The sequence below is a fragment of the Manis javanica genome, chromosome 2, assembly GCF_040802235.1.
Source record: "Manis javanica isolate MJ-LG chromosome 2, MJ_LKY, whole genome shotgun sequence".
In the NCBI taxonomy this organism is placed as follows: domain Eukaryota; kingdom Metazoa; phylum Chordata; class Mammalia; order Pholidota; family Manidae; genus Manis; species Manis javanica.
In genome coordinates, this window is record NC_133157.1 from 51,634,285 (window position 1) to 51,654,886 (window position 20,602).

General features: G+C 36.5%; 1 protein-coding gene across 8 annotated transcripts in view; it reads right to left on the minus strand.

Moving 5' to 3' along the window:
• The window catches only part of CCDC171 (coiled-coil domain containing 171), a 353,248-nt gene that overhangs the window by 53,155 nt on the left and 279,491 nt on the right, over positions 1 to 20,602 (minus strand). For 7 of the 8 annotated variants that reach the window (XM_073228479.1, XM_073228476.1, XM_073228477.1 and 4 more), the window contains one exon: positions 1,584 to 1,736. In XM_073228479.1, coding sequence (XP_073084580.1) covers positions 1,584 to 1,736 — 153 coding nt within the window. Of the gene's footprint in view, positions 1 to 1,583; positions 1,737 to 12,805; positions 12,986 to 20,602 lie in introns of those variants that run through there. The other variant, XM_073228482.1, reaches the window with a different exon arrangement.

Below are 20,602 nucleotides of genomic sequence, written 5' to 3' on the forward strand. Positions count from 1 at the left end.
AAAAACTGAAGGAACAAAACAGCAGCAGACTCACAGAACCCAAGAATGGTCTAGTGATTACAAAAAGGAAAGGGACTTTGGAGGGTGTGTGGAAAGGGAGGGATAAGGGGAAAAAGGGGGCATTATTATTAGCAGACATAATGTAGGAGGGGGGCATGGGGAGGGCCATACAACACAGAGAAGACAAGTAGTGATTCTACAGCATCTTACTTCACTGATGGACAGTAACTGTAATGGGGTATGTGGGAGGGACTTGATGATGGGGGGAGTCTAGTAAACATAATGTTGCTTATGTAATTGTAGATTAATGATACCAAAATTTAAAAAAAAATTGACCTCCACATCTCAGGTCCCAAATAGCTGGTTTGGTCATTTATTGGATATAGTACTGGTATTTTTCCTTCAGTAAACATTGCTGAGCACATACCATGAGCCAGGCTGCTCTGGCACTAGGGCGCCTACACAGCAGTGAAGACAATGCCCAGAATGGCTTGCCTTTATTGAACTTACACATCACGAGGGTAGGGAGCAAAGACACAATAAGCAAATAAAACGCAATACGTGTCAACTGATGGTAAGAGTTATTGTGAAAAAAAGCAAGAAAGATGGATGGTAGGGTAGGTAATATAAGGCCAGTGCAAGGAGGTGGGGGCAAGCAGGAGCTGGTGGTCAGTTTTTCCATGGTCATAGAGGTTTCATTAGGATGGTGCCACTTGAGATAAGACCTGAAGGAGCTGAAGAACAAAACCACCACCACGCATCTATTTGTTTTAATGGTAATATTACTCCTTCACTGTTGGGTGCATCATTTGAAATGGGTCAACAGCTGAATGGCTAAATGATACTGTCTTTACCTACTAGTCACCCTGATCTATTATAATCAAATCAAAAAGGAAGACATTCCAACTATTGGTGACCTTCTGAATCTCACTGTTGATACATCTGCCATTTGAGAAAAACAGTTTAAATGTTTATTTTATTCCTGTATGTCACAAATATATTCATTTTATGATACCCCTCACACACATGTTTCAAATGTAGCAAATTCGGTTTAGTCTTAAATGAGCTGAAGTTTCATCATGGGCTAAAATTTTAAGACATAAAATGACTACTGAAACTGAATTTTAATCATAACGATGAATCACAACATGCATCTTCAGCTAGGCATGTATTATGGATAAGTCTAGTTTTCTACAGAGAATAATCACATGTTCTAATTACCATTTTGGTTATACACATAATTAATAATATTCTGTCTTAATGGGACACACTGAATCTTCAGACAGTTGCAAGCTTTAACTATGCATACTGCCAAATCCAACTGTCAGCTGCACTGCAAACACAAAGGAATCTTGATGTAGTGTTTTAGCATTGATAATAATATGCATATCTTTATACATGATACAATGGAAAAGTTAATTGCCTTTCTTCCTTCAAAATTTTCTCCACGCTACTAATTTTGTTGCTTCATTGATCATTTACCCTAAATTACATATATTGGTGAGTGATCTTATAAGCAATAAAAGCATGAGAGTAAATGTGACCCCAAGATCCAGAGAAGAAAAAAATATTGTAGGACTTACTGATTGTAAACTTTCATTTTCACGTAAACAAGCTGTATGAAGTTCTGATTTCAAGGTTGCAATGTGACTTCGATGAGATGTTATTTCCTTCTCTAATGTAGCAATTCTAGTGCTTGCAAGCTGGTAGACATCCATGAAACTTTTAATCATACCCTTAAGAAATAAAAATAATGTCACATGCAATTCAAATAAAGCTGTCCCCAAAGAAGAATTTCCATAATTTGAAGGCAAAATCATTAAAATTTAAAAATAAATACTTCGTCTTTCTTTAATATAATAAAGCTAAATCTCACATTTTGTACTGAGAACTAATAAAGCTAAACCTCACAGTTTATATTGAGGGACTATTTTAAGAAAGTTTGGGAGAGAAATAATTGAGACTTCTTTTCCAGAGCATTTGTTTAAATAAGATGTACTTTGATCTACTGTGCTTAAAATTTAGAATGCAGTTTTTTAAGATGGCACACTTATTTTCTTTGGCATACTTATTTTCTTTGTAAAGTTAAGTTCAAGTTTTAATTTGACCTAAATCTCAATAAGACACACAAAAGATGGATATATTAAAAAGATATCTCAAAATGAGTTAGTAAAGTTTTCAATCCACCTAAAAAAGCAAATACTTTCAAATAAAAGGGGCTGAAATAATCCTGCCATTTTCTTAAGGGTAAATAATGTGATTCCTACACAGTAAAGAAGTATAATTATGTTCATTCAAATAACAGAGAAATGACCTTCCATCATACTATGTTTAATAAAATAACATAACCAAGTGCTGATATGCTGGTAACTTTTTTTAAATTACAGTTCAATCATATTTTATGGGCTCTCTCTTCTAAAGCAACTACAGGTTGCTTTATATCCAAAAATACTATTTACACTTTTTTTTAAAGTCTTTGAAAATACTTCAAATCTATCAAAATAAAATCAAACATTTCATTTTATAATACATAATGGTATACAGTTTTGTTACATAATCTATTATTTACAGGGAAAAAAAATGATGTTCCAACCACAGCCACAACGTAGTAAAATATACACAGTATAAGAATTTCCAAATTACATTTAATCTGAAGACTGATTTGGGAAAGCCTAGAGAAACTAGATATTTGAGTAATTATGATTGTGTATGAAATAATAATTTGGTGGACAAAGAATAAAATACAATATGCACAATGTTTGACAAACAGAAGTAGATTAGCTATTTGTAGGTAATAGGAAGGTTCACACACTTTTGCTAAATTCCTATCTGCCCTGAAAAATCCAACTCAGGAGGGGTGGAGCCAAGATGGCAGCATGAGGATAGCAGCAGAATCTCCTCCCAAAACCATACATATTTTTGAAAATACAACAAAGACAACTCTTCCTAAAAGAGAGACCAGAAGACACAGAACAACAGCCAGACTACATCTACACCGTGAGAACCCAGCGCCTCGCGAAGGGGGTAAGATACAAGCCGCGGCCCAGCGGGACCTGAGCTTCCTTCACCCCAGCTCCTGGTGGGAGAAGAGGAGTCGAAGCAGGGAGGGAGAGGGAGTCCAGGACTGCTAAACACCCAGCTCTAGCCATCCACACCAGAGCACAGACACAGTGCGTGCATGGGGTGCTGGAAACTAGGGAAACAGGACAGTAAGAACTCTGAGTGGTCCCCACAGCCAGCGCCCCAGGGACAAAGAAAAGCGAGTGCTTTTTGAAAGTCTTAAAGGGACAGGGACCCCACCGCTGGACAGAAGCATCCCGGGACACATAGCCCAGCAGCTGGGAATCCCGGGGAACTGAGGGCACCCTAACCCCCTGGGCAGCAGTGCACCTAAGAGATCCCTCACAGAGATAAACAGCCTGGCCGTTTCTCCTCCAACACGGCTCCACCATATTGGAGCAGCAGCCTGAGGCAGGCCACGCCCACAGCAATCACAGAGCTAAACTCCACAGTGGCTGGGCAAGAATCAGAAGCCCCATCTGCATGCAGCTGCCCAGCACAAGTCACTAGAGGTTGCTGTTCTCCCAGGAGAGGAAGGTCACAAACCAACAAGAAGGGACATTCTCCCAGCCATCACTCTTGCCAACTCTGCAAACTATCTCTATCGCCATGAAAAGGCAGAATCTGAGACAGAACAAAATCAGAGTCAACACCTGAGAAGGAGATAGACCTAACCACTCTTTCTGAAAAAGAATTCAAAACAAAAATCATAAACATGCTGACAGAGCTGCAGAAAAATATACAAGAGCTAAGGGATGACGTCTGCAGGGAAATTACAGAAGTGAAACAATCTCTGGAAGGATTTATAAGCAGAATGAATATGATGCAAGAGGCCACTGATGGAATAGAAACCAGAGAACAGGAACGCATAGAAGCTAACACAGAGAGAGATAAAAGGATCTCCAGGAATGAAACAATATTAAGAGAACTGTATGATGAATCCAAAAGGAACAATACCTGCATTATAGGGGTACCAGAAGAAGAAGAAGAGAGAAAAAGGGATAGAAAGCGTCTTTGAAGAAATAATTGCTGAAAACTTCCCCAAACTGGGGGAGGAAATAATCGATAGGACCATGGAAGTACACAGAACTCCCAAAAGAAAGGACCCAAGGAGGACAACACCAAGACACATAATAATTAAAATGGCAAAAATCAAGGACAAGGACAAGGACAAGGACAGAGTTTTAAAGTCAACTAGAGAGAAGAAAAAGGTCACCTACGAAGGAAAACCCATCAGGCTATCATCAGACTTCTCAACAGAAACCTTACAGGACAGAAGAGAATGGCATGATATATTTAATGCAATGAAACAGAAGGGCCTTGAACCAAGAATACTGTATCCAGCATGACTATCATTTAAATATGAAGGAGGGATTAAACAATTCCCAGACAAGCAAAAGTTGAGGGAATTTGCCTCCCACAAACCACCTCTACAGGGTATTTTAGAGGGACTGTTCTAGACCGGAGCACTCCTAAGACTAAACAGATGTCACCAGAGAAAATAAAATCACAGCAAAGAAAGCAGACCAACCAAATACTAACTAAAGGCAAAAAATAAAATCAACCACCCACATAAAGCAGTTAAAGGAAACATGAAACAGCACAGAATAAAACAACCAACATATAAAGAATGGAGGAGGAGGAATAAGAAGGGAGAGAAGAAAAGAATCTCCAGACAGTGTATATAACAGCATAAGCGAGCTAAATTAGGTAGTAAGATATTAAAGAAGCTAAACTTGAACCTTTGGTAACCATGAATCCAAAGGCAGAAATGTCACCCTAAATGTAAATGGACTGAATGCACCAATCAAAAGACACAGAGTAATAGAATGGATAAAAAAGCAAGACCCATCTATATGCTGCTTACAAGAAACTCACCTTAAACCCAAAGACATGCACAGACTAAAAGTCAAGGGATGGAAAAAGATATTTCATGCAAACAACAGGGAGAAGAAAGCAGGTGTTGCAGTACTAGTATCAGACAAAATAGACTTCAAAACAAAGAAAGTAACAAGAGATAAAGAAAGACATTACATAATGATAAAGGGCTCAGTCCAACGAGAGGATATAACCATTATATATATATATATATATATGTACCCAACACAGGAGCACCAGCATATGTGAAACAAATACTAACAGAACTAAAGGAGGAAATAGAATGCAATGTATTCATTTTAGGAGACTTCAACAAGCCACTCACCCCAAAGGATAGATCCACCAGACAGAAAATAAGTAAGGACACAGAGGCACTGAACAACACACTGGAATAGATGGACCTAATAGGCATCTAATGAACTCTACATCCAAAAGCAACAGGATACACATTCTTCTCATGTGCACATGGAACATTCTCCAGAATAGACTACATACTAGGAAACAAAAAGAGCCTCAGCAAATTCAAAAGATTGAAGTTCTACCAACCAACTTTTCAGACCACAAAGGTATAAAACTAGAAATAAATTGTACAAAGAAAACAAAAAGGCTCACAAACACATGGAGGCATAACAACATGCTCCTAAATAGTCAGTGGATCAACGAACAAATTAAAATAGAGATCAAGGAATATATGGAAACAAATGACACAAAGCCCCAACTTCTGTGAGCACAGCGAAAGCAGTCTTAAGAGGAAAGTGTATAGCAATCCAGGCATACTTAAAGAAGGAAGAAAAATCCCAAATGAATAGTCTAACATCACAATTATCGAAACTGGAAAAAGAAGAACAAATGAGGCCTAAAGTCAGAAGGGGATAATAAAGACAATAAAGATCAGAGAAGAGATAAACAAAATTGAGAACAATAAAAGAATAGAAAAAATCAATAAAACCAAGAGCTGGTTCTTTGAGAAAATAAACAAAATAGATAAGCCTCTAGCCAAACTTATTAAGAGAAAAAGAGAATTATCAACACACATCAACAGAATCAGAAATGAGAATGGAAAAATCACAACAGACTCCACAGAAATACAAAGAATTATTAAAGTTTACTATGAAAACCTATATGCCAACAAGCTGGAAAACCTTGAAGAAATGGACAACTTCCTAGAAAAATACAACCTTCCAAGACAGACCCAGAAAGAAACATAAAATCTAAACAGACCAATTACCAGCAATGAAATTGAATCAGTAATCAAAAAACTACCCAAGAACAAAACCCCCAGGCCAGATGGATTTACCTCAGAATTTTATCAAACATACAGAGAAGATATAATACCCATTCTCCTTAAAGTTTTCCAAAAAATAAAAGAGGAGGGAATACTCCCAAACTCATTCTATGAAGCCAACATCACCCTAATACCAAAACCAGGCAAAGATCCCACCAAAAAAAAAAACGAACTACAGACCAATATCCCTGATGAATGTAGATGCAAAAATACTCAACAACAAGCAAACAGCAACAAATAGCAAACAGAATTCAAAAATAAATCAAGAGGATCATACACCGTGACCAAGTGGGATTCATCCCAGGGATGCAAGGATGGTACAACATTCGAAAATCCATCAACATCATCCACCACATCAACAAAAAGAAAGACAAAAACCACATGATCATCTCCATAGATGCTGAAAAAGCATTCAACAAAATTCAACATCCATTCATGATAAAAACTCTCAGCAAAATGGGTATAGAGGGCAAGTACCTCAACATAATAAAGGCCATATATGATAAACCCACAGCTAACATCATAGTGAACAGCGAGAAACTGAAAGCTTTTCCTTTGAGATTTGAACCAAGACAGGGATGCCCACTCTCCCCACTGTTATTCAACATAGTACTGGAGGTCCTAGCCACAGCAATCAGACAAAACAAAGAAATATGAGGCATCCAGATTGGTAAAGAAGAAGTCAAACTGTCACTATTTGCAGATGACATGATATGGTACATAAAAAACCTTAAAGACTCCACTCCAAAACTACTAGAACTAATATTGGAATTCAGCAAAGTTGCAGGATACAAAATTAATACACAGAAATCTGTGGCTTTCCTATACACTAACAATGAAATAATAGAAAGAGAAATCAGGAAAACAATTCCATTCACAATTGCATCAAAAAGAATAAAATACCTAGGAATAAACCTAACCAAGGAAGTGAAAGACCTATACCCTGAAAACTACAGGACACTCTTAAGAGAAATTAAAGAAGACACTAACAAATGGAAACTCATCCATGCTCTTGGCTAGGAAGAATTAATATAGTCAAAATGGCCATCCTGCCCAAAGCAATATACATATTCAATGCAATCCCTATCAAATTACCAACAGCATTCTTCAAGAAACTGGAACAAATATTTCAAAAATTCATATGGAACCACCAAAGACCCTGAATAGCCAAAGCAATCCTGAGAAGGAAGAATAAAGTGGGGGTGATCTCATGCTCCAACTTCAAGCTCTACTACAAAGCCACAGTAATCAAGACAATTTGGAACTGGCACAAGAACAGAGCCACAGACCAGTGGAACAGAGTAGAGACTCCAGACATTAACCCAAACATATATGGTCAATTAATATACGATAAAGAAGCCATGGACATACAATGGGGAAAAGACAACCTCTTCAACAGTTGGTGCTGGCAAAACTGAACAGGTACATGTAAGAGAATGAAACTGGACCATTGTCTAATCCCATACACAAAAGTAAATTCAAAATGGATCAAAGACCTGAATGTAAGTCATATAACCATAAAACTTTTAGAAAAAAACATAGGCAAAAATCTCTTGGACATAAACATAAGCGACTTCTTCATGAACATATCTCCCTGTGCAAAGGAAACAAAAGAAAAATGAACAAGTGTGACTATATCAAGCTGAAAAGCTTCTGTACAGCAAAGGACACCATCAACAGGACAAAAAGGTACCCTACAGTATGGGAGAATATATTCATAAATGACAAATCTGATAAAGGGGTGACATCCAAAATATATAAAGAGCTCACACACCTCCACAAAAAGCAAATGATCCAATTAGAAAATGGGCAGAGGAGCTGAACAGACAATTCTCTAAAGAAGAAATTCAGATGACCAACAGACACATGAAAAGTTGCTCCACATCACTAACCATCAGCAAATTAAAACCACAATGAGATATCACCTCACACCAGTAAGGATCACCACCATCCAAAAGACAAACAACAACAAATGTTGGCGAGGTTGTGGAGAAAGGGGAACCCTCCTACACTGCTGGTGGGAATGTAAATTAGTTCAACCATTGTGGAAAGCAATATGGAGGTTCCTCAAAAAGCTCAAAATAGAAATACCATTTGACCCAGGAATTCCACTTCTAGGAATTTACCCTAAGAATACAGCAGCCCAGTTTGAAAAAGACAGATGCACCCCTATGTTTATCGCAGCACTATTTACAATAGCCAAGAAATGGAGGCAACCTAAGTGTCCATCAGTAGATGAATGGATAAAGAAGATGTGGTACATATATACAATGGAATATTATTCAGCCATAAGAAGAAACAAATCCTACCATTTGCAATGACAAGGATGGAGCTAGAGGGTATTATGCTCAGTGAAATAAGCCACGTGGAGCAAGACAAGTACCAAATGATTTCACTCATATGTGAAGTATAAGAACAAAGAGAAACTGAAGGAACAAAACAACAGCAAAATCACAGAACCCAAGAAAGGACTAACAGTTACCAAAGGGAAAGGGACTGGGGAGGATGGGTGGGAAGGGAGGGATAAGGGCAGGGAAAAAGAAAGGGGGCATTACGATTAGCATGTACAATGTGGCTGGGGGCACGGGGAGGGCTGTGCAACACAGAGAAGACAAGTAGTGATTCTACAGCATCTTACAATGCTGATGGTTAATGACAATGACTGTAATGGGGTTTGGGGGGGGTGCTTGGTCAAGGGGGGAGCCTAGTAAACATAATGTTCTTCATGTAATTGTAGATTAATGATACCAAAATAAAAAAAAATAAAAACCAGGGACAGGAAAAAAAAGTTAAATCAGAGACTATAAAATCATATCTGTTTCTAGTAACCACACTAGTTTGGGTAAGGATTTCATAATATGGGTAGCTGTTGGACCACTGTGTTGTATATTTGAGACCAATATAAGAAAGTATGTCAACACATCAGTAAAAATTTTTTTAATCCTGTTTCTTCTTATGTCAAGTCTCTCTCCACTCTTATAAATTAATTTATAATTTGATTATAATTAAATAGGATCTCAGGATCTCAGCCCTATTTTTGTCTGGTCCTCACTATCCCACTTACTTCACCTTATGTTGCTAGGCAAAGGCCCTGTTATCTCTCTGATCTTCCATCCCTTGTCCCCATGAACTGGGAACAGTCATTTTCTTGCCTATTTCCAAAATTGTTGTAAGGCTCAGATAATTAAAAAGCTAAGACGAAGCCATGCTATTAAACCTTCAACTACAGTGCATCTAATATAAGAAAGTCCCCTAAAAATAGTATACAACTAAATTTTCTTATAGTATTACTATTGTTAAATTCTATTTTTAAATTCTACAATATAATCTTAGTGTGACAATCTGTGATATGTGGCCCAAATATATATTTATGTTCTCATTATAAAGGCTCTAAAATGTATAAAGTGCATGAAAACATGCACACATGCTTACTGAATAAAAGAAAAGGAAGTACCCATCTATCAGTGATAGGTTCTTGGACTATGTCACTGTAAGTCACAACAGAATTAACCTCTAATATTTAAGGAAAAATAGTTCAATATTTAAAAAGTTAACCTATTTCCTAAATTTAAAGAAACATGTATCATGAATTCTCACATATGTGATATTCTAAAAGGACTAATAATATAAATAATATTCCTTCAAACCTCCTTTTAAAAAAATTAAAATTCTCTTTTGAGAAGTTACATCTGAATTTGTATCTGGTGGACAGAACAGAGTCACAATTATTTTGGCTCCTTCCTTGACCTACTTTCAACAACTAAGTTCTACTGTTCAGTGCAACATTAGAGAAACCACATACTGCTTCTTCAGAACACTAAAAAGAACATAATAACTGTTTTTTTGCTTAGGATTTAGAATGTTAAGCATTTAAAATCTTTAAAGTGGTATTTCAGCTGAGGTGAAAGCAGCTTTTTGTAACATAGTATATATTTTTTAAGAGCAGTAAGATACAATAATACTGAAAGCATCTCACATGGTATTAATACATATAAAATATACTACATTTTTCTAAAATAAAACCTCTTTCAGAACTTGAAGGTGTGGAAGGTCAGTGAAATCCTAAAATTATTCAATCACCTATCTTCTGCAGAATAAAGGTCAACTTCCAGTACTAGCAAGTGATTCAAACAATGTAATGAAGTATGCTAATGAGAAATCCAACTCTTGAATATAAAAGAAAGGTGCCAAGTTGGCAGACGAAGTGGAAATGACAGTCTAAACCAACTGAGGGGTGGGAGGGGGAGGGAGTGAGCATCTAATGACTTCTGTAACATCCCAAAGTCTACCCTTCACAACACACCTCCCTCCATATTAAAAAAGCCAATCTTTTACATTAGGAAACAATGTCAAAACAGCAAAGATATTGTGTATAGCATGCCCAGTATTTGAGAATTTTATCCTGTGTCATCTTTGGCCCCAGGGATTTTGATGATACCACGTAGTGAGATACATATCTCAGCGGGGCTTTCCTAGTTATTTGAGAAAAAGAACAAAAGACAGTTTATTGGCAAGAATATAGTCCTTTGTTGTAGAGATAATTTATAGTATCTATAATTAACATAACAAGATAAGACAGTACAAATGTAACATTCCACATCCTGTCCACTTAGGGAAGTATAAGTGTTTTAGAATATAAATAATTCTGAGACACAAATAGGTGACTGTCACTTGAGTACTAGAATATTATTTATATAATTTGTTACGTACATATTATTACATAGTTTAGACTGACTTTAAATTGGACTTCAGAAAAAATGGGATCCTTGGAAACTTGATGTTAGAAGAAGGAGAAATAAATGGAAATGTCATAAGGCCTGGATGCCAAAATAGTCTTTTATTTACATTTTTGAGTTAGTAACTGGGAAGTAAAAATCTCAGATATTTCACTTTAAATATAACTATAGATATACTTCATTTCTACATACCACATAAAGTAAGTACACCATGTAAAATAGTTACATCAGATATATCAAATATGTGAAATACAATAAATTCCCATAAAATAGGGATAATAATTTCTACTAATAAGGATTTTGTGAGGATAAAATGAGTACTAATACATGAAAAGACCTTGATAATCTGGACACAGTAAAGACTCAGGGTAATGTCAACTATATAATGATAATGACATCAATTAGGAAAATTGCTATTTTAACTCATAAAACAAAGATTCAGTATTTCTGAGGGGCATCATCAGACATAATATAAATATTTTAAATATAAAATATTCTATACATTTTGATTATATTAAAATCCTTTCAATCATAAAAAATATTACAGGCCAATGAATACTTACTTCCCACCAACAAAACTTCCTATTGATAATAAAAAGTTCCTATATGACGTCATTCTTGAGAAAGAAAGTTTTATAATGGTAACAATGCTCATAATTTTTAGTATTAAATGTTCTTAATTGGTACCTGGAATTAAAGGAAAATTGCTCTCTTCATTATCAAACAGTTACTCTGGTAAGGTTGGTCCTTTACTTCCATTCCAGTATTTTGGGTATGTAGGGATATGGCAAAGAATGAGTAGTAAAGGGCCTGTTTCTAGTAGTCTACAAATAGCAACTGTGTCCCTAGTCAAGATCTAGTCTAAGATATGGAATTGGATTCTTTAATTTGGATGTTTGGTTTGTGGCCTAGTCCACAAATACTAAGTTGTGTAAGAAAGACTGTACCAAGATGGCAGACTGCCGTCCACCTCCTTGCTTTGTCACATTGAATGTGTGCATACGCGCGTGTGTGTGCGTGGATGTGCATGTGTGTGTTCCCATAAAAGCTGCTACACATGCCATCAGCTGACAAGAATTCTGAGAAATCCATAAGGAATAGAAAATAGAAAGGACAGAAACAAAATTTTCAGAAATCCTGTCCAAACCACAAGCAAGAGAACATTTCTACAAAGGTGGGGACAACTACAGGTGGCCTTGTAGCTAAGCATAAATAGCTATGAGAAGCAGGATGTGAGCTTAACCTTTATTAATAGCCCTGAAACCTTTTATTCTCAATGAAGTTATTATTAATGATTTTTAGCGAAAGAAATATGATTGGATATACTTCATAACTTTTTAAATTTTGTTGCATAACTTTTTGTGATATTGCAATTTGGAAGTCTAATTCTAGGTCCCCATACTCACCACCCCCATGACACATGCTTCAATAGGTAAGATGCAAATGGCAGAAATGGGTCACTGGTTATATTGATTACATGATGACACACGTTTCAATCCTATCAGTTAAACAAAAATTTTCATTGAAATTCTGACTAGGAAATGTCCAACTTCCCTAAATCAATCAATTGCTCTCTAAACTAACAGATGAGATGGTTTTTTACTTTAACAAATACATTTAATATTAAATACATTTTACATTTTTAACAAAGGTTCAAAACACATCCTTGGTTAGGAAATTATGCTTCAGAACTTTTTATGTATATAGAAATGAATTTTTATAGATTTAGATCATTTTTAGAAAAAAAAGTCATAATTCTAGAAATATTTCCTAGTAACAATTTTCATAATACGTTTTCCATAAAACTCCTTAAATAAAGCAATGAGTTCTTTTTTACAAATGTCCCTTTATCTTGATGTGATACCATGTGTTTTGTTTGGGAAGGGTTTTAAAAATAATTTTCTAGATAGAATGCTTTTGATAGCCACTTGCCATCAAAGAAAAGGCCTACAGATTTGGAATCCTTCTCTTCTTGCTGAAGAAGACTGCATAATTCATACTGAGTTCATGAGTACTCTGAAGCACTCTGAAACAAACAAACAAAAAGCCCATGTTATAGAGAAGATTCTAAACACTACTTTTTATGCCATTGTAAACTATTATAAAGATTACACTATGTAAAACAATTTAATGTATAAATCCACTTAATCATACAGGGTACACAACAGTTCATGAAGAACACAAAGAAATAAGTAGGGAGGCCACTCTCAGCCTCTCTACATTGGAAAACCCTCCCCCTTCCCTTATCATACCTTACTGGAAGCATTAATGTCTAAAAAATGGACCAAGTGAAGTCACCAGTGTCAAGCCTATCAAATAACAAAAACTTTATTTCTTACTTTATAAAAAGAAAGGGTGCATCTATTGTTCTGCAGTCTCCAAAGAGGGCTAAAATGGAAAAAATTTTGAAATCGTCCATATGTAGATTTTATATTTAGTTCTTTTAAAAGACTTTATTTTTAGAGCAGTATTAGGTTCACAGAGAAATTGAGTAGAAAGCACAAAAAGTTCCCATGTATCTCCTGTCACTACACACTCAAAGCCTCCCCCACTCTGAACATTCCGCACCAGGATGTTAGAACTGGTGGACCTACACTGACACATCATCACCCCAAGTCCACAGATTACATTAGGGTTCACTATGCACCCTTGGGTTTTGACAAACATATAATGACATGTATCCATCATTACTGTATCACAGAGCAGTTTCACTGACCTAAAAATCTTCTGTGCTCCGCCTATTCATCCCACCCTTGTCCTTAACCCTTGGCAATCACTTATCTTTTCACTATCTGCCTAGTTTTTATATTAACTTTTTAATCTTTCTCTTTAAAAATCTTCTATGATCTCATCTTTGAAAACTTTCTGGTTTTCTACATTTTATATTATAAAGCTTATTTAGCAATAACACACGTATAAAAGTTATAAAGGAATAACTATACATGTTTTGGGGATGCTGGTTCAAAAGTAAGAATGAGTAATCAAGTTTGGAGAGCACTCCTCTGCCTCACTAGATGACTAACTGGAGGAGTACACCAGAAGCAGATGAGCTAGTCGGCTCTTCCCCTACTGGTGCTCAGGAGTGGAGTGCAGTGGGCTTGTCCCCAGAAACCAAAACAGCAGTGAGGACTCAGAATCAGAAAAGCAGAGTAGGACCTCAGGAGCCTCCACTTCCTGAAGCCAGCCTATCCACCCACTGTGCCTGGGAGCATGGATGTCCCACTTCTTCCCTTCAACACCCAGATGTAAGCTCTACTAATCAGAAACCTCATCTACATGAGCAGAGGCAGCACCCCACTTCAGGATACCAAAACCTGTATTGCTATATAACAGATTACCAAAAATTTAACACAAATCTAGGATTTCATAGTTTCCATAGGTCTAGCATGGATTAGCTGGCTCCTTTGCTCAAGGTATCACCAGGCTGAAATCAATGTTTCAGCTGGAACTGCAATCACATCTAGAACTCAGGGTCTTCTTCCAAGCTCATTCAAGTTGTTGAATGCTGTAGTTGAACTAAGTAGAACCTAGATCCTTAAGGTTGGGGAACAGAGGTCTCCATTTCCTTGCTGGCTGTCAGCCTGTGACACTTCCAGCTACTAAAGACTACCCTCAAGTTCTTGCCAAATGGACCCCTCCTTTCTCAACATGGCTGTTTGCTTTCTTCCAGACCAGCTGAAGAGCATCTCTTCAATACGACACCTTTTTTTTTCAACGCTCATCTGATTAGGTCAGGCCCAGCTATAATAATTTCATATTTAACTGGTCTCACCCACTCTCAAGAGAGGGGATTAATTCCACTGTGAGTGTACACCAGGGGGAAGGGGCCTGTGGGCTGCCTTAGAATTCTGATTACCACAACCTAAAGCACACACCTTATATAAAAAGTAACCCAAACCGATCACAGACTTCAGTGTAAAACATAGAAATGTAGAACTTTGAGAAAAAATTATAGGACAACATCTTTGGCATTCTAGGGCTTTGTGAAGAATTCTTAGACATGATACTGAAAGCATAATCCATAAAAGAGAAAAATTAATAAATAGAACTTCATCAAAATTAAAACATTTTGCTCTGCAGAAGATCCTGTTATGAAAATTAAAAAACAAACTGCAGACAGGGGAAAATATCTACAAATCACCTATCTGATAAAGAACTAGTTTACATATTTTAGATATCATAGAACTATATTCTGTAATAGAATTAATAACTAGTTTATACATTATAGGACTATATTCTATAGTTTCTAGAATGTATTGAGCACAAGACACTAAGATACATTTTACCAAAGAAAATACACAAATCCCAAATAAGCACATAAGAAGATTTTCAAAATCAGTAGCCATTAGAGAATGAGAAGAGTGAGATGGTACTACATACCCACCAGGATGGCTAATAGAAAAAACTGTGATGACATCAATAACTGGTGAAGAAGCAGAGAAGTGGATCTCTCATACATTCTGGTGAGAATATAATACAGTACAGCCACTTTGGAAAACAGTTTGGCAGTTTCTTTAAAAATTAATCATACACTCTTGAATGGCCCAGCAATCACATTCCTGAGCACTTATCCTAGAGAAATGAAAACTCTGTTCACACAAAAATCTGTACACAAATGTTCATATTAGGTTTATATGTAATAGCCAAAAATTGGAGACAATCAAAATGTCCTTCTGTGGATGAATGGCTAAACAAATTTCATGACTACTAGTCAACAATACAAAGGAACAAACTATTGATAGAAGCAACAACTTGGGTGGATCTCAAGGGCATTATGCTGAGTGAAAGTCAATCTCAAAAGATCACATTCTGTAGGACTTCATTTATATACCATTCTTGAAAGACAAAATTATAGAGACAGAAAACACTTAGTGGTTAAGGAGTTAAGGATAATCTCTGGGGAGGGGTGATACGTCTATAAAGTAGTCAACAGAGGGAGATCTTTATGGTGATATAATAATAGTTCTGTATACTTATCACAGGGCAGTTACACAAATATATATGAAAAGATGTCAGAGAACTATACATACACATTGTACCAATGTTTACTTTCTGGTTTTCATATTGTCCTAAAGTTATATAAGATGTAATATTGGGAGAATCTAGGTGAAGGGTGCTATTTTGCAACTTCGTGTGAATCTATAGTCATTTCAAAAGTAAAAGGTTAAAAAAAAAAGAACATAGTATATATGTATATAGTATGCTAACATTTAACTAAAAAAGGAGATATAAACAAATTTATATACATATCTACATATATTTTAGCAACAAACAAGAGGAGAATAAAATTTCTTCCAAGTATTGTAAATTGTTCCTATTTATCTGGCAAAAGCTTGGACAAGAATGCCAATCTTCTACCTATAACTCCTAAAGATTTCCTTATGCAGATACATGAATAAAACAAGCTAACATTTTGTTTAGCATACTCAACATAACAGGATGTCAGACATCTGCCTGTACTTGCTCACTATCACGGCAACGCCAGCTATTCTGGTGCCACAGTACGGCTCAGAGCCTCAAAGGAGTCAATGCAGCCTGAGGGGCATATGCACTCAGTTCAACTCTCCACTCAAAGCCAAACACACATCTGCCCCCAAGTAGTCCAGGGAAGGTGAATACCTCACTCTACCATGAATCACCAAATGAGCTGGAACGTATGGGAGTCAATGAAGCCTGGGCTTGAATAAATCTGTGCCCAAAGGTGTCCTTGCTTCCTCTATAGTTCCCATGTTCCAAGTCCTGCCCGGTTCCCAGTTCTAACAACAGTTACTATGTTCCAGACAGCACACTATGAGCTTCGCATATTCTAATTCTGGCAATAACCCTGTAAGACTCATATTATCTCTACAGTACAAGAAACTACGGCTTAGTGAGTACCTTATCCAAGGTCACCTAGCTAAAGAAAAATAGAATTGGGATTCAAGTCCTTATCTGTCCAATTCCAAAGCATATACTCATTTCATGTGTTGCAAGTTTTCTAGTTTGCTTTGGATTACTTTAGTGTTTTGGGGGTCTATTTGTATTTGTGCAAAAATTGCACAGCTAGTCTATCATGACATTCATATGTGTCACTTTATTCTCTCTCCTCTATTGACTGAAAAAGGTACAAAAGCAAAGCTCTCTTTAATTTTGCTAAAGACCTAAAATATTCAAAAATCTCAAATTCAGTAATTATTATATTACATTGACTCTGAACTACCAATTTTTATTTGTCATGGAAATAAATATTTATGTCAAAAGAATTTCAGATGGTACTTTCTTGGGGTTTCAGTTGTAAAATGGGCTCAGTGAACATTTGTAACAAATTGATTAATCTCTATTCCATCTAACTATGTCACATAATTTCTACACTTCCCCAAAAACATCTTTTGATTCTAGAAAAATATGTAATTTGAAAGAAGGCTCTGAGATTATTTTAGTGAGGGAAAAATTAAATTAAGCTTACAAATTATAGCAACTCTTCTATTATCCACACAATAGGTTATTTTGAAAAAGAGAGAATTTGAAAAATAGCTTCCAAAACAGGAAGTGTGTTTAATTAACTTATGTATGTAAAATGATGTGTGCATCTCTCACAACCTGACTTAAGGATCTGACTTCATCAATGAAAGACTTTAGAAACAAAATAATAAGACAACCTCAAATCCTACACATGCAGGATTAGTTCATCTGACTTATAAATTCTAGTTCTGAATGAGATCCACGCACACTGGAAATATGTATGGAAGGGATGGGACTCCAGGAAGTTATGCTTCATTTCCATTTTCCCTACTAAGATTGGGAAGTCTTTTATCTTGCCATATCTGGAAAATTTCCTGGCAGAAAAATGACCTTTCCTTTAGGCAGAAACTAGGATTTTGTTGAACCAGGTTTCCCCACCCCCTTCTCATACAAGATGCTTTCCCATTCCTGGAAAGTCCGCTTTGACCCTAAGTGTCCTTCCTAGAAGTTTGTGTGTGTGGGTAGTAGAATTACTGTTTCCCTTAGAGACTGGCCTGGGCCACTGCTGCCCACTTACGACTATATGCTACTATTTATTTAACACAGGCCTGGTTAAAAACATGTGTAACTACATACTTAATGCAATGTGCACACAGATACTGAAATGCTAGATATTAAGTGGTGGTGGTGACAATGGTAAAGAGAGTAAATGTGTCAGGTTATTAGAAGAAAAAAGCTATTGCAAATACACAGCCACCTTCATCAAGCACAACTGAAGAAGACAAAATAGCATAAAGCGATTTGATGTGATGTTGAATATAATTTAAGTATGTTTTTGTTGGTGTTATTTTATATAAGAAAGAGAGAATCAAAGTCCATTTCTCCTTTTTTGCCATTTGAAATGGCCCTGGACTTATCTCATCACTCAAAATTTTTACTGGCACCACTTTGAAGAATGTAAATATAGTAGCTTTTCAGGTATGAGAAGGAATCTCATGGGAAACCATATTCAGCATAGTTGCAAAATACTTTTGCAGCAGATTTTTTTTAATGATGTTTTCTTTACAGCATGTTTAGACCAAACTTTTTCTGGCTTCCACTCAACCATGGCATATACAACTTAAATGTGCCAAAAACAAGACCAGTTCTTTTTCAAATATGTTATTTCCAACCAGAATTGAATCAAAGCCAATCTTGAGGCTAAGTGCAGTTTCTAGAGTGGTGGTGATTACTGCTGTTATTATGCTAAAGGTTACTGTAAAGAAAGACCTAAGGGATTAAAAAATGGCATGTTGGTTGCCTACAAGAATATGGAAAAGGGGTCATCAAAATAATCAGAGACTGGGGGGAAGTTCCTCTTGGGAACTATTGCATATAGACATGAAGCCATAAAAAGGAATGGTGATCTTAGGAAAATTCTCAGAGGGATGAGTTTCTCAGAAGATACTGTTAGATCGATAATAATAATAGCAGCAATAGCAATAATAATAATAATAGTAAGTACTTTGTTTCCAGGACAAAATTTTAAGCAATATACAAAATGTTCATCATATTGTAAATTGTAGAGCTGACAGTGGGTTTATTAATGTGCTCCAAAACAAAGCCTGACAAAGTGAGAGTACCTTAGTGAGTAACATAGAAACCATGAAAAAGCTTAACCTCTTTACTTTAGCTCTCCTTTGGGTAAGAATATATTAGTTACCATTTTTTAATACCTGCTATGTCTTGCCATCACTGATAGTTTTATAATGAAGATTCTTATGCTGCTTTGGATACTATTGACATAGAGATAAGAGTGTAGTATGATGTATAGATGAATTTTGGGGTTCAATTGTGATGGTGTGAACTGGAAATCAGATAATCGATTATCTGTGTTCAAATGTCAAAACCATACATCTGGCACCAATATGAAGAAATGCTTGCATGAATTTCTGATACCAAAGGGTACACTCTTTGGAGATCACAAGTACTTTGACTATCCTCTAATTTTTATCAAGTAATAGATACACCTGTTAAGGTGAGACAGACCCCCTCATCCAAAATGAGGGCATTTTCTACCTATATTAAATTAAGTACATACAAATCTGAGCAGTCTGTTTTCAGTGGCACGATGCATAATCTCTAATCTTTATACTGCCCTTGGCAAAATAGGAATTGTTTAGCACAATTTTACATATAAAGCCACTGAGGCTCAGAGTCTATAAAAAGCTTCCTTAAGGCCCCATTGCCAACAAGTGGCACAACTGGAAATCAGGGGTCCACCTGATTCCAAACTCCTTGTTCTTTCCTAATACGCATGCAGTTCTCCCTCTTAAAAAAGGCCACAATAGCGAAAACCTCAGTTCATTCATTAATGTATTCAAATATTATTGAGTACCTATTATGTTCTAGGTGCTGAAGACACAGTGGTAAAGATGACCTAGCCCTGCCCTCATGGGTTTTACATTCTAATGAGAGTCAGATAATAGACAAATATATTAGGTCATGTGCTATGAAGGGAAAGAAAGCAGGGTCAGGATGATACAGTGTGAAGGGAGAAGGGTGGCTATTTTAGTGACGAGAGAAAGCTTCCACAACATAAGTGGAAAGCCGTTCAGCAAAGCCATGAACGAAGTGAAGGACTAAGCGTCATAGAGGTGTGGCAGAAGGCATGCTGAGAAAGGGGACGAGCAAGTCCAAAGTCTCCGAAATGAGACCATGTTGGATATGTTCAAGTTACAGCACAAGGTCAGGATTGCTGTATGCTTACTGCCATAGATTCCGTGAACAAGGGGAAGAGTGTTAGGAGATGAAGTTGGAGAGAGGAAAAACCCAGATCAGGAGTTGCTCAAGGCGGACATGAGCAGTTTGGAGTTTGCCGTCAGGGTGGTGGGAAGCTATTCAGTTGCATATGAAGAGAGGAAAGGCAAGTTCTGATTCACATTTTTTAAGTTGGGAAAATGATACATTTTTAAATTGTGTACTGAAACTGAGTAGATAAAACACTAATAGAACAGATTATCTCCTCAAAAAAGCCAAAAGACTTTTCTTGTGAGAAAAAAATTTTTTTAAAGAAGGAGGATGTAGAACAAGTTAGTAATGCATTCAGGCACTTTCTAATCTTCCCACTTCCCAAAGGCTAACAGCATACATGTTGGCACTTCCTGGCTTTCCTATCAGTGTCCGTTTTGTTCCTCTTGTTAGGAACTGTAGCATTTAAGGT